The sequence below is a fragment of the Osmerus eperlanus genome, chromosome 6 (assembly GCF_963692335.1).
Source record: "Osmerus eperlanus chromosome 6, fOsmEpe2.1, whole genome shotgun sequence".
NCBI classification, from domain to species: domain Eukaryota; kingdom Metazoa; phylum Chordata; class Actinopteri; order Osmeriformes; family Osmeridae; genus Osmerus; species Osmerus eperlanus.
In genome coordinates, this window is record NC_085023.1 from 14,401,078 (window position 1) to 14,412,913 (window position 11,836).

General features: G+C 42.5%; 3 protein-coding genes across 4 annotated transcripts; 1 reads left to right on the plus strand and 2 right to left on the minus strand.

Moving 5' to 3' along the window:
• Positions 1-986: 986 nt before the first annotated feature.
• On the minus strand, positions 987-5,550 carry tmem72 (transmembrane protein 72). Of its 2 annotated transcripts, none has more exons than XM_062463762.1 (5): positions 5,235-5,550; positions 3,842-3,908; positions 2,317-2,388; positions 2,020-2,159; positions 987-1,744 (listed from the first exon to the last, which is right to left on the minus strand). In XM_062463762.1, the coding sequence occupies exons 1-5, from the start codon at positions 5,308-5,310 to the stop codon at positions 1,296-1,298; spliced, it is 804 nt and encodes a 267-aa protein (XP_062319746.1). In that variant the 5' UTR covers positions 5,311-5,550; the 3' UTR covers positions 987-1,295. The 2 variants fall into 2 exon arrangements, with proteins under 2 accessions (XP_062319746.1, XP_062319745.1); XM_062463761.1 differs by having other exon boundaries at positions 2,002-2,159.
• Positions 5,551-6,963: 1,413 nt separating this feature from the next.
• dnph1 (2'-deoxynucleoside 5'-phosphate N-hydrolase 1) lies at positions 6,964-8,262 on the minus strand. The gene is made up of 4 exons (XM_062464627.1): positions 7,984-8,262; positions 7,726-7,797; positions 7,368-7,478; positions 6,964-7,270 (listed from the first exon to the last, which is right to left on the minus strand). Exons 1-4 carry the CDS (start codon positions 8,117-8,119, stop codon positions 7,152-7,154), a joined length of 438 nt encoding a protein of 145 aa, XP_062320611.1. The 5' UTR covers positions 8,120-8,262; the 3' UTR covers positions 6,964-7,151.
• A 327-nt stretch (positions 8,263-8,589) lies between these two features.
• On the plus strand, positions 8,590-10,856 carry mea1 (male-enhanced antigen 1). The gene is made up of 4 exons (XM_062463763.1): positions 8,590-8,748; positions 9,113-9,441; positions 9,546-9,654; positions 9,902-10,856. The coding sequence occupies exons 2-4, from the start codon at positions 9,145-9,147 to the stop codon at positions 10,069-10,071; spliced, it is 576 nt and encodes a 191-aa protein (XP_062319747.1). The 5' UTR covers positions 8,590-8,748; positions 9,113-9,144; the 3' UTR covers positions 10,072-10,856.
• Positions 10,857-11,836: the final 980 nt, after the last annotated feature.

Genomic DNA, 11,836 nt, shown 5'->3' on the forward strand with positions numbered 1-11,836 from the left:
TCTCTGGTTAATTATAGGTCATTCAGTCAGTCATTCACAAGCCTATTCAGAGAGAACAATGTAGCCTAGGGTTGTGGGCCAACCTCATAGCCTCTCAGTAGAGCCAGGACAAAGAGACTTTGTTCAGGACCCAGAACATCATATTTTGTGATAGTGGTTTTAGGAACACTCTGGACAACCGATATGTTATAATCAGGTAGGTTAACGGTATGCTGGATGGTAATTATAATGTGTTTTTGTCAATTGCTCAGAGGTTAGAAGTAGAGAGCCTGATTGCATGCACACACACACAAGCTTCCAGTACTAGTGTGTGTGTGCGGGTGCAGTGTGTATGTGTGTTTTAAACAAAGGCTTTTCTATGCCTGGCACCAGCTCAGCTAGGTGCTGTTTGATCTATGTGTTTTTTTCCTCCAGCTATCGATTCTTTGTTTAGCTTTGATGTGGAAGAAAGATAGTCTGTTAAAGCTAGACAGTGCAGCAGAGTACTGCGCACACACTAGCCCTACAGTCTTTGTCCCAGGGGACTGGAATATTGTGTGTATGATTTGACGTGTTTGTTCAGTATTGATCCATACGTCTTAAGAAAGAGATCACCTCACTCTCTCCTCCCGTTTCTGCTGTTGGTCTCTCTCGTCTTCTCTCTGGAGATCGACTGAGGAGGGAGGTGTTTTTTCTCATCACCACGGCGACCAAGGAGAGCTATCTCCAAGCTCCGTCTCCATGGTCACCACTCATAGGTGTTTTATTACACGAGACACGACAGACCAATACACACACATGATCTCACTAATATAGATAGGGATGTACTGTAGGGTGGAGATAAATCTGTGTTTTGCCAAACAAAGAATTCAATACTGATTCAGATGAATAATGTATGAATCCTTAAGTGGATTGGTTTGCCACATGTTCCAATTAGTGTGTCTGCTCTGCTTTGTCTAACCTGTCACACATTATGCAAATACAGACAGCCAGACAAATAATTTGGCTAAATCATTTTATTTAATGTAAGTGCAAAAACTATATATAGGGTACACTATGTGCAGTTACAAGATTTTATATATACACATGTATATATAAACCTTAATCTTCCAATTGATCATTAAATAGAAAAAATTCAAACCTACATTATATTTTTTATTGTGGATTAAAAATCTATAGTGGTGTTGAATAGCAAGAAAAGGGCTTGAGCTGGCGTTCTTGGCCAGTGAAAAGCTTTCCCTCTATACATGAGTTGGCAAAATAAGTGCATTGCAATACTTCCTTAAAGGTCCAGAGCTCTTGGGATAACTATTCAGTCAGCCAGAGATCATAGGAGCTGTGTCTGAGGTTGTCTCTGGCTCTGACTCGCAGAATCCTTCCATTTCCTGCATCTCCCTCTCCCCCGAGACCTCTCGTTCTCTGAAAAAGACGTGTCTTTTTTCCTTCCCTCTCTTATCCTCCCTAACTCTCTCTGTTGATCCTCCTCTATGCTCTAGCTCTACCTCCAGCATAGCCTGGGTACTCTCTCCTCTCTCCCCCACTCCAAGACTCCTGCCCCTGGGTACAGAGGCCAGGCTTGTCCCCTTCCTTCCCGTCACCATGTAAAGTAAGGAGAAGGTGGGCTCCGAGCTTGGCCCTCTCTCTGCCACACACACACTGGACAGCCCCGACTCACTGGAGCTGTCCTCGGGACCTTTGGGAGGTGCTGTCTTGGCTTTCTTGCTCAGGATAAAATTGAAGAAAGCTGTCAGCAGAAGCATTGTCCCTTAAATCAAAGTGGACAGAAGACAGGAAGAAGTAAACTAGTAACTTAAATGCTCTGGAATGAAAAGCCTCATTAGAGGACAACACATCTCACAAATGACAGAATTATTAAAGCATGATGAAATGCTAGTTTATTGTGAGATAACGTTGATAATAATATCACATACTAATACTAAGTTGGAACAACTGGGTTAAAGCTGGAGGTACCTGGTTTGTAAAGGTAATGGAAGAAAACAAATGATGGCTTCCTGCTAGTACCTGTCAGAGTCATAGTACCTGGTATAATAGCGTGCCACACCAGGACTGGGTGCAGGAAGCAGACCACAGACATGATGGAGTAGTAAAGAAACTTCTGGAAGCCTCCGAGATGAGCCATCTTCTCCCACAACACAAACAGACACCAGTCTGGGGGACATCTGCAGAAAAGGGGGAGGGTGAAGGGGGGGGGGGAGCGGAGATAAAAAAAAAAAGAAGAGGAATAGAGGATCAACCCAACCTGAAATATGGAGATTAGAGATCACAGTGTGAGACATTCTCTGTACATCTAAAGATGAAGTGTAGCCGTGTACTTACGGCAGACACATGATGAGGAGGGCATCCAGGAAGTAGGCCATTTCAAAAAGCATCATACCAGCAGCTGACACCCTGCAGGAGACAGAGAGGAGGTCATTTTCTGTTTACCACAAGACTCAGCAGGGCTGGAATAAAAGTGATTTCCAAATACTGTCAAATACATGGAATGGGTTGGATTTGTAGGCTGGCAGACACCCCTGCCCCCACCTGCTAAAGATTCGAGTTTCTGGATGGAGTATTTGCTTGATGGGTCTCACACATCTACACACATTGTGTAACTTTCTGTTGCATTTGGGAGTCATGTTGATAAGCAAGGGTCAAGATGTGGTCTGATTGGTTGTTCTACACATAATAATAACGGTTAAAAGCATTCTTCAGGTCTGCTTTTCCTTGCTCTCCTCTTTCTGTTTCTGATTTACAATCCTCATGGTAGAGTAGGTCAGACTTAAAACTTAATTTTGTAACATGTTTGCCTTGTAATTGATTTGCAATGTAAATAAATATCAATTTAATTTTGCTTACTTCGACCATTCTTGCTCTGATTTAACCCATAGAGTCAAATAACTGCAATTCCAGCATATTTGGTTAATATTAATACACTCTCCAGTTTACCTCTCTTCCATTAGATCTAGGGACATAGTTTTGTTGGTTTGGTCAACATAGAAACCCCTACAGACTTAATCGAGAACAAAACGGTAAACACAGTAAACACAGCCAATGTGCAATTTCAATTATAATGTGTTTCGGATGCAGGTCTGCATATCTCACTACACTGTTGCTTCCTTGGCAGTGATATAATCTAAGTGGGTCCGCCATACACACATTTGAACCTCCCTCTAGATTTTTATCATAGTTAATCATCTGACCTGACTCTAAGACTGCCCCCCAAAGGACATAATATCCCCAAGTGCAACTGGTACTGTGTATGTGTGAACATCTGTATGTGAATGTACTTTGTATGGATGTTTGGATTGAAGTGGTAAACAGACTTGAATTTCTTTTTCCCCCTGGGAAGTGTCTTCCTGTGGCACTGTGGGAGTTTCTTCCTGGTGTGTGAGAGCCCCTCAGTGTGTGTTGATGTGTTTGGGGTATGTAGAAACAGTCTCTATTCTGCTAACCTACAGGATAAACATTCTTTCTTTATTAAAACTTCCAGGGGGTCTAGAGGTAAGCTACACGTGGAAAGCTACCAATCCCAGGTAGGGTCATATACCGAGGGGTCTAACGCCATTTAGAGCAACTCACACTGCCTAAAATATCCACATAAAAGGATGGCATCCCTATAAACACATCAGAACTGTTAGTGTTAGTTCTAGTTCTAGTAAGTGAAAGTGTGTGAGAGTTTGTGAAGGTAAGTGAGAATCAGTGAAGCTCAATGTGAATGAGTGAAAGTTAGTGTGAGTTAGAATAAGTTAGAGAACGTCAGTGCAAAGTTGTAAGTAAAAGTTAGTGTCAGGGTGGGAGGCTACAGTACCTGGTTACCCAGGATGTGTGGGTTGTCGTGCTTGGTAATGAGAATACTTACAGTAGATAGAGAGCCAGACTGTGGAACTCCCCCTGTCCCAAGGTTTCTACTCCCACAGCACACAGCACTGGAGGAGAGAACCAGGTTATACATTTAAGAAACGCAAACCTCCTGCATGCTCACAAATATGTACAGTGATTGCCACATAGTATTTGCAACTGGTGTCATTTACATGCACGATATATTAGTTTCCACAGTTTGCAACACATTGCCACTAGGTGTCAGGGTCAGCTCATAGTTTTCTGTGCAGAGTTCTCTTGTATACTGTGGCATTGGGAACCAGGGAGCCAAGAAACAGCAGAGAGCCAAGAACGCCGCAGGCAGTGCTACGGGCCAGCTCTGGGATAAGGGATCCAGGCCAGGTTTTGCCATAAGTGCTCCCCAGTCAACAAGAAGCTCAGTTGCGGGGGCAGCACAGTATAAAGGTTGTCTAGCACAAGACTTGGGAATCGAGTATGAAGAAGCCACATGGGTGAGAGCTGAAAAACCCTGTCCCATGCTAACCCCCCTGGCACTGTTCTCTGTTGCCAGGCCTAGAGCTATCCTGGACCTTGGTGAGCAGAAGAATTCCCTCCTTTGAGGAAGAACTTTAGTTTACCCATTTTTTAAGCCTTTTTGCGTTATTTTTTAAATAAATGCCCTTTGGTGGGCTTACCCTGTGCCTGGCTGTGAGTCTCTTTTAAGTTGCGTGAGATTGAACCCCACGTGAAACTCCTTGATTGCCACAATACCCACACAGAATTACTAGCCTATGATTGCAGTTTCTTTGACTTGAAATGTTTCACAACTAGAGTACACATAAAATCCCTTTGTTACTGTACAAACCGTTTCTTATGAACGAGAGAAGTGAATTGTTGCTGAGCAAGGATGCCTTTCATCAATGACAAAATATTGAATGGAACCAGCTGTAATTTGAACCTCCTTTTTATTTATTACAGATATGTAATCTCACATAATATTACACCAAAAGGTGAATCATTTTAACAAAACGGACACATCTTTGTAGTTATCTTTCCCCTTTCACTAGCCAGGATGTAACAAAGAGGTAAGCAAGCCAGTTAAACTACACAACACTGATCTATGCTGATACTGGATGTTTCCCTGGCCCCAAGATGACCAACTGTGGCTGATGGAATAGTGTGCAATGGTCTCCATGTCTGCCTGTCTCTCTGGAGGTTCTGAGTGCAGTGAAAAGCCACTCCGAAAGAATCACATCAAGGCCACTGATGATAGAGAAGTACCCTACATGTTGTCACTGTGGATATATTCCTTCTCTAAAGGGGTCCAAGTTACCAGATCAAAAGACATAGCCTAACTCCAAGATGTAAGATGTGATGAGGTCATAACCTCAGAAACATTATTTTATTCCGGAAAGGTGCATCCATGAACTTACCTACAGCTGTAGAGATACCCAGTATCCTGCAGGCACATTCCACCACAACCCACCACACTCTCTCCAGGCTCCCCATAGCAATACTCTGTCCTCCTTCAGTGAATCTTTCCTCCTCTGCTGTGTCCTCCAAACCTTCGCCTGCGGGTTCCCCGGGGAACCAGCTGGTTACTATAGCAGCATGGTGGTGCGGAATCACTGAGCTGGTACCTAGCAGCTGGCAGCTCCTAGCAGGGCAGGGAAGGCACTAATGGCAGATTGGAGGGAACTCTGTACTCCATAGTGTCAGGCTCTCTGAGGCTGAGGGAGTTAGTCTACAAACTAGGAAACTATGTGCCCTGTGGCTCACAGCACTGCTAATCAGCCTAATGTTAGACTGAAACACACACACACACACACTAACTCTACCTCTCTCAGCTGGTTTATACAACATTCCACATACTTTATCCCAAGGTGAGCCTGGGCAGCTCAGGGTCAAACCAGGCATCTGCTTCCATACTGGTTAAACATTGCCTGCTTACAAACACGAAAACAAGAGAGTAGTAACCCTGGAGAACAGAACATAGGTGGTATCTTAGGCTTCTTTCTCCTTAAAACCCTTGTTTTCTTCTGTGTCACAATCATTAATTCTGCTTAATTATAAATAAATAAGGGCTGGAGGAAGTAGGTCAGGTGCTGGGGGTGTCCAGTATATTGTATATGATTCTACTTCAATGTAATACAATAGAATCAGAGCAAGCTCACATCCACATCTTGACTCCTGCTGGGGATGGAGGCATGTAAATCTGATTACACTCTTACAAAGACTCCTTTGTTAACTTCCTCCAAGTTCACTTTTCTGAGTTTCCATCTTAGTCTAGTTTTTTTGTGTATCAATGTGTGTGTGTATCAATCAAACTGTGTACAACAATTAGTAGTCTTCATATTCCAAATGATAGTTTACGTGTATTACGTGTATCATGGTGTCCTTTGTAACAGGCTGTTGGAGAGGCCGACTTACTCAGGGACCCATGAAAGCTTATAGCTGGCTGTGCTCCCATGTAAAGAAGAGTGTAAGTAATCGGATGGAAGTGAATTAGGCTAAATAGCTCAACTTTGAAAGTTCTCTCTGAAGATTTTGACCTTTTTTCATTACAAAATCATACTTGTCTGCAGATAGAGGGAAATAACTCAACTCTAAACTGTTAATTGAGGTCCAACAACACAACCTAAATCTTGCTGTTAGTATCCACAATTAACTAAGTGAAATAACATAAGGGTGACAAAGGAAGGGTGTTAAGCAGCCAACTCGTGCTAGCTCAAGGCTTACGACATTGCACCTCACACAAGTATGCTTGTTGCACTTCATACTGATTTTAGAACCTTTTACTTAACCCTTGTGTTATCTTCAGGTAATTCTGACCCATCAGTGATTGTGACCCACTGTTGTATTGCGACAACTTTACCGCATACAAAAACAAAGTGAAGCATTTTCTTTTAACCGTTGGGCTGTCTCAGACCCCCCACATAGCGAAGGTTAAAAGAAAATTATTTTTATTTGTGTTTGTATTGGGTAAAATTGGGTAAACACAACGATGGTTCGTTATGAACCTTTGGGTCATGTGACCCGAAGGCAGCACAAGGGTTAAAAAGCGTAAGCAACTCCATGCCACCACCAGTGACACCTGGTGGACAAGTGACTGCACTTACAAACCACACAACGTAAAAAAAACACAAAAACAAGACTGAATCATACTGTGGAATGTAATAACTATATTTACAGTTGTTAGACAATTTAACCTAGATTAAACACATATATACATTTATTAAATTCAATCTCTGTATCACAAAATTTACACAACTAGGCTATTACATAAAACTTGCATCATTACACAAACTACATTTGTTTACCAGGAGCAACACTGAGTAGCTATAGGACCATCAGACCTTTGCAAGCGTATCAAAGTAGTGTTCCAGGATGCCTTCCACTTCCTCCTCCGAGTAGTCAAGCACTTGAAAGAGAGAGCCATCGTCAGCCCCTCTGACCATGGCAGACAGCACTGGAGGTAAGAAACATCACAGGAGGATGGTCAGGGGCCAGTGATATAGGGTGGGAAAGAAGCATGGTGCCTTTCATCAACACAGAGTGAGGAGTACCTCTTCCAGACTCGGGGCGGAACAGACAGAGGATCCTCTTGTGCATGGCCACAGCCCTGCCCAGCTCATAGCCCACTCCCAGAGACGGCTGGGTCACCTCAGCTATGATTACTGACAACACAGAAAGAATAAGTTGACCCAAGGTCCACCATATTTCAAGTACAACAGCACTTTATACACACATGGCACGGTCTTTTGAATTGTACAATCGAACAGACTTTTGAATCGTCAGCCTGCTCCAGGGATGGAATAAAGTCTGCAAATTCTGTACATTTCATGGAATGCAGGCTGACAACTAGCCTAAGCTTTACTTTCAAAATGTAAAAGGTCTCAGACTCTTTCTGAAGGGCTTTCTCACCATCAGACTGCACAAGCCATTCCAGGTCTCTGTGGTGAATAGCCTTTTCTCCACCCCCTACAGAGTCCTCACCTAAAATAAATCAAGTAATTATCATATTTGGATGACATGCAGAGGCTGCTTATCATCATCAAGTACTCGATCATACCAAACATCACTACCATTGCAATATTATCAGGTGCATGGGTGAACTTCCCACACAAGTGCAGCAAATGACAGTTGTAAATAATAAGGGCGGCACGGTAACAGGGCTCCAACCTTTTTCTGAAAGATCACCATAACCCACGTGTTCTGTCAGAACTTGCCCATATTTCTCCAACTTCTTTAGAATTCTCTGATAAACAACAATATCTTGTCTACCTCCACGAATGCTCCCACAGAAGTAAATGCGCATTGTTAGTAATGTATTTATAACCGGAATGGTTATAAAGTGAAATCAAGAGTGCGGAAAACAAGTTCCAAACTCTTCATATACAGTCTGTGGTTCCAATGTTACTTCTTGAGCTGCTGATGTTGGCGCTTAACCTGTAGACATGCGTAGTTGCGTACGTGTAAGCTCTACATCCAATATACTGACAGTACGGCTGTTGTGCCTATGTTCTTCAACGCTTCACTACCAGGTTTACCATATAAGTATAACACTGTATTAGTTAAAACAGCACAAAAGTACATTTGGCGTTATCACAAGCGCAATCCAATTAAAACATACAAACCATGTTTTCCGTTCTTTAGTTAGATAGGATTTTGACTTGACCAAAAAACGTATTCAATTAATTTTTGAAAAACTTTATTATTCACACAATTTCTGAAAAAGGGACTATGTATAATAACCAGTTGTAAAATTATACGTAAATTGCAATTGAAGGAGCATTTTCCCCGTTGATTTGGGAACATCTAAGGTCTTAATGACGTTTTTCCGTAGACTTCCGTTGCTTTTCCGTGACCGTGACGTGACGACCTAGGGGACCGACCATAACAGAAGCAAGTACTCTAAAACATCTGAGAGAATCATTGCATTTTAAGGTAAATTGAATCTCCACTTTTTCGACAGCTTCTAATTTGAATCTATACACATTTTTCAGGTTTTTATCAAATCAAGATTGTGATGTAGGTGGCAAATGTTTTCTCTCCTTGTAAACTTCCGCTACTAATGTTCAGTATCTAGCTAGCCAATTAGCTTTGTGCTAAATCAGAAAGGTTAGCAAGCACCTACGATATTTAACCTAGGGTAGCACGTCATTATAAGAAAGGAATACATCAGACAGCTGGCTTGCTATGATATTTTATCAGGGTTAGGTGCAAATGACGCCCATTGTGGCAGCATACCTAGCAAATCTGTATGTGTTAAGGAACATAAGTGTCTCATCTAGTTAACGTTCACTCTCAGCCAGGGCCTCTACTTGAGTCTGGCGTTTGTGGATGGAAGTGGCGAGGGCAATTGAGATGGGTCCTGAGAGAATCTTACCGAATTCCGAGGATGAGCTGGGTCAGGAACGTCCGTCGGATGGCACAGTGCCCGACATCGGTGGAGAATGGAGCGGAGAGGACATGGAAGAAGACGAGAGTGGTGTTGGAGACGAGGAGGACGAAAATGGAGGCTACTATTACCAGCCTTTAAACCAAGATCCGGATGGTCTACATGCTGTGCCAGTGGACCAGCCCGAGGACATGGGCTCACATGCAGAACAGATGCAAGAGGTTCAGGAAAGGATTGAGGTACACAATTCCCACTGATCATAGCCAGCACGCTGCAGAACTCTTACTGTATTCCTCAGTTGTCATATCTTCGTTCATCTTTGTAACATATTTTCTTGCCATAGGCAATGGGTCTTCACCTTCCCCAGGCGCCTCCCGCAGACAGTGAGGATGAGGTGGATCCAGAGGTGGCTGCTGTCCAGGTCAGCAACGTGTCCATTCCCATGGATGCAGGTAAGAACCCTCCTTAATAAATGTACAACTATCCACATTATATAACTACATACCCTTGATGCTGGGGGTTGTGTGTGTAAGAAAATATTCCAGGTCAAATGGCTTTTTAGACATTTATCACTTACCACAGTCCTCCAAATAAATAAGAATGGAAATTCAATCATTTGTAAGGCAGACATTTGAATACTATTTTATACAGTAGTGTATTAATTTCCTCTGTTACTCTTTACTGTTTGTACCTCTCCAGACCACGTGGAGCTAGTGAAGAGGACCATGGCAGCAGTGGCCCTGCCCTCCCTGGGAGTCCCAGCCTGGGCCCAGGAGATCTCAGACGATCAGTGGAAAGACATGGTCCAACAGACCCTCCAGACCAGGCAGAGCTCTGCAGGCCTCAGGATACAGCGCAAAAAGGAATGACCAGAAGTGTCTCAAATCCCATGTCTAGGCCCAGCTCCATGTTCAACTATACACTGAATTTTACCATCACACCTGCAAACAAGTGACTGGAGCAATGTTTCACAGATTGTGACTTTGTTGGGAATGAACTGTCAATATTATTAGGAATTTGTACTGCGTCCGTTTCTTTTTCAATTGTGTTTATGCAGTGTGATCCCCTTTATCCTGTGTTCATGTTTGTGGATTGCTATAGGTCAAATTAATTAAGTTGTATAGTGGAAGAAGCTTTTCCTTTCATTCACAATATTCGCTGTTGTTAAAAATGTCAGTTTATTGTAATGATTACAAGCTTAATGTGCTACGGGAGAAGGGAAGCCATCTGGACCTTAGTGGAGCAGAAAGAGGCACATGAACCAGGATCTCCCATATCAGTAAAAACTTTAGATCTAAAATGTTCCATGCCACCTGTTCTAACACCAGATCGCCTTTCAGTCAAATCGTGTTTTCTTCTACCAGGTGTTTATTACCTTTTGATCATTGTAATTGACTTTGTTTGCTGTCCTAATGTGTGTGTAAATATGTAAATGGACAACTTTAATAAGTAAACATAGAACCCCCATCTATTAAAATGTGACCAATGGTGCAAATTCACATGTAGGAAATGTTAACTTCAATGGATGTCAAACATGTCTACTTTATTTTTTACTTCTTATTTTGTTCTGTACATACATGAACATCTGTACAAAATATGACTTTCATACTATGTAATGCTCTACCTAATTAAAGTACAACATATGTACATATGACCTGGAAAGCAGCTTGATTAGTGTCAGAACTGGACAGGGAGCAGGGAGATATATAGGGAGGATGGATTGGAGAGACCCTTGGTTTCAAAATGCTCTCTTGAATGAACTTTTTGCTGCAGGACAAAATGAACACTGACCTCAACCACAGTATGTCACCTCTCTCTAACCAGTGACCTTAGGAGCTCTGTTCTCTTACTTGGCCTGGAATGTATTAACAGGGCATGGTCAATGGGAATGTAAATTAACCTGTTATGGTTCTTTAGGCAAAAAAATAATGTAATTGAACTGAAATAAGAATTAGGCTTATTCTTATTTCTTAGACTTATATATATACACACCGTATATACATAATGTATTCATTTAGCATACACTTTTAACCAAAGCGATGTACAGTACAGGGGGATTTGAAGCTGTAACCTCGATCTCCAGTCAAATGCTCTAACCACTGAGCTTCACCCTCCACACACACACACACATGCACACTGTCCAGGGAAATCCGAGGCAATAGGATTTTTGTTGTACTGTGATAAGAGTAGTCTTACAAACACTCTTCATGACATATGGGACAGACTTGTGCCGTTTCAGATAAGGGATCACTGTTTGGCGCATGGGAAACTAGGTGGGCCATCCTCCAACTATGACAGGGAGAAGAAGGCAGAGTCAGTGTGTCCTGCAGCCAGGAGGACCACATGTTGTTGCCCACCAATGGAATGGTCAGAGTGATTGACAGAAAGAAAGACCAATAGACACAACCGTACAAGAATATGGGACAATGTGCAAAAAGTGTGAGGAAACAAGCTAACTAAAATGGAGGGGAGGAGGGGTGAAGTGAGTGGTAAAGTGGGGAGTGTAAACACAGGACAGGGGGGAGCCTAAGCAATATACATTACACAGTACACAAATATTTGCAACAGTAACTGCAGGCAAAATGTCCCCCCCCCCCCCCCCAATATATAATGTGCCTGAATAGTAAAGCAAGT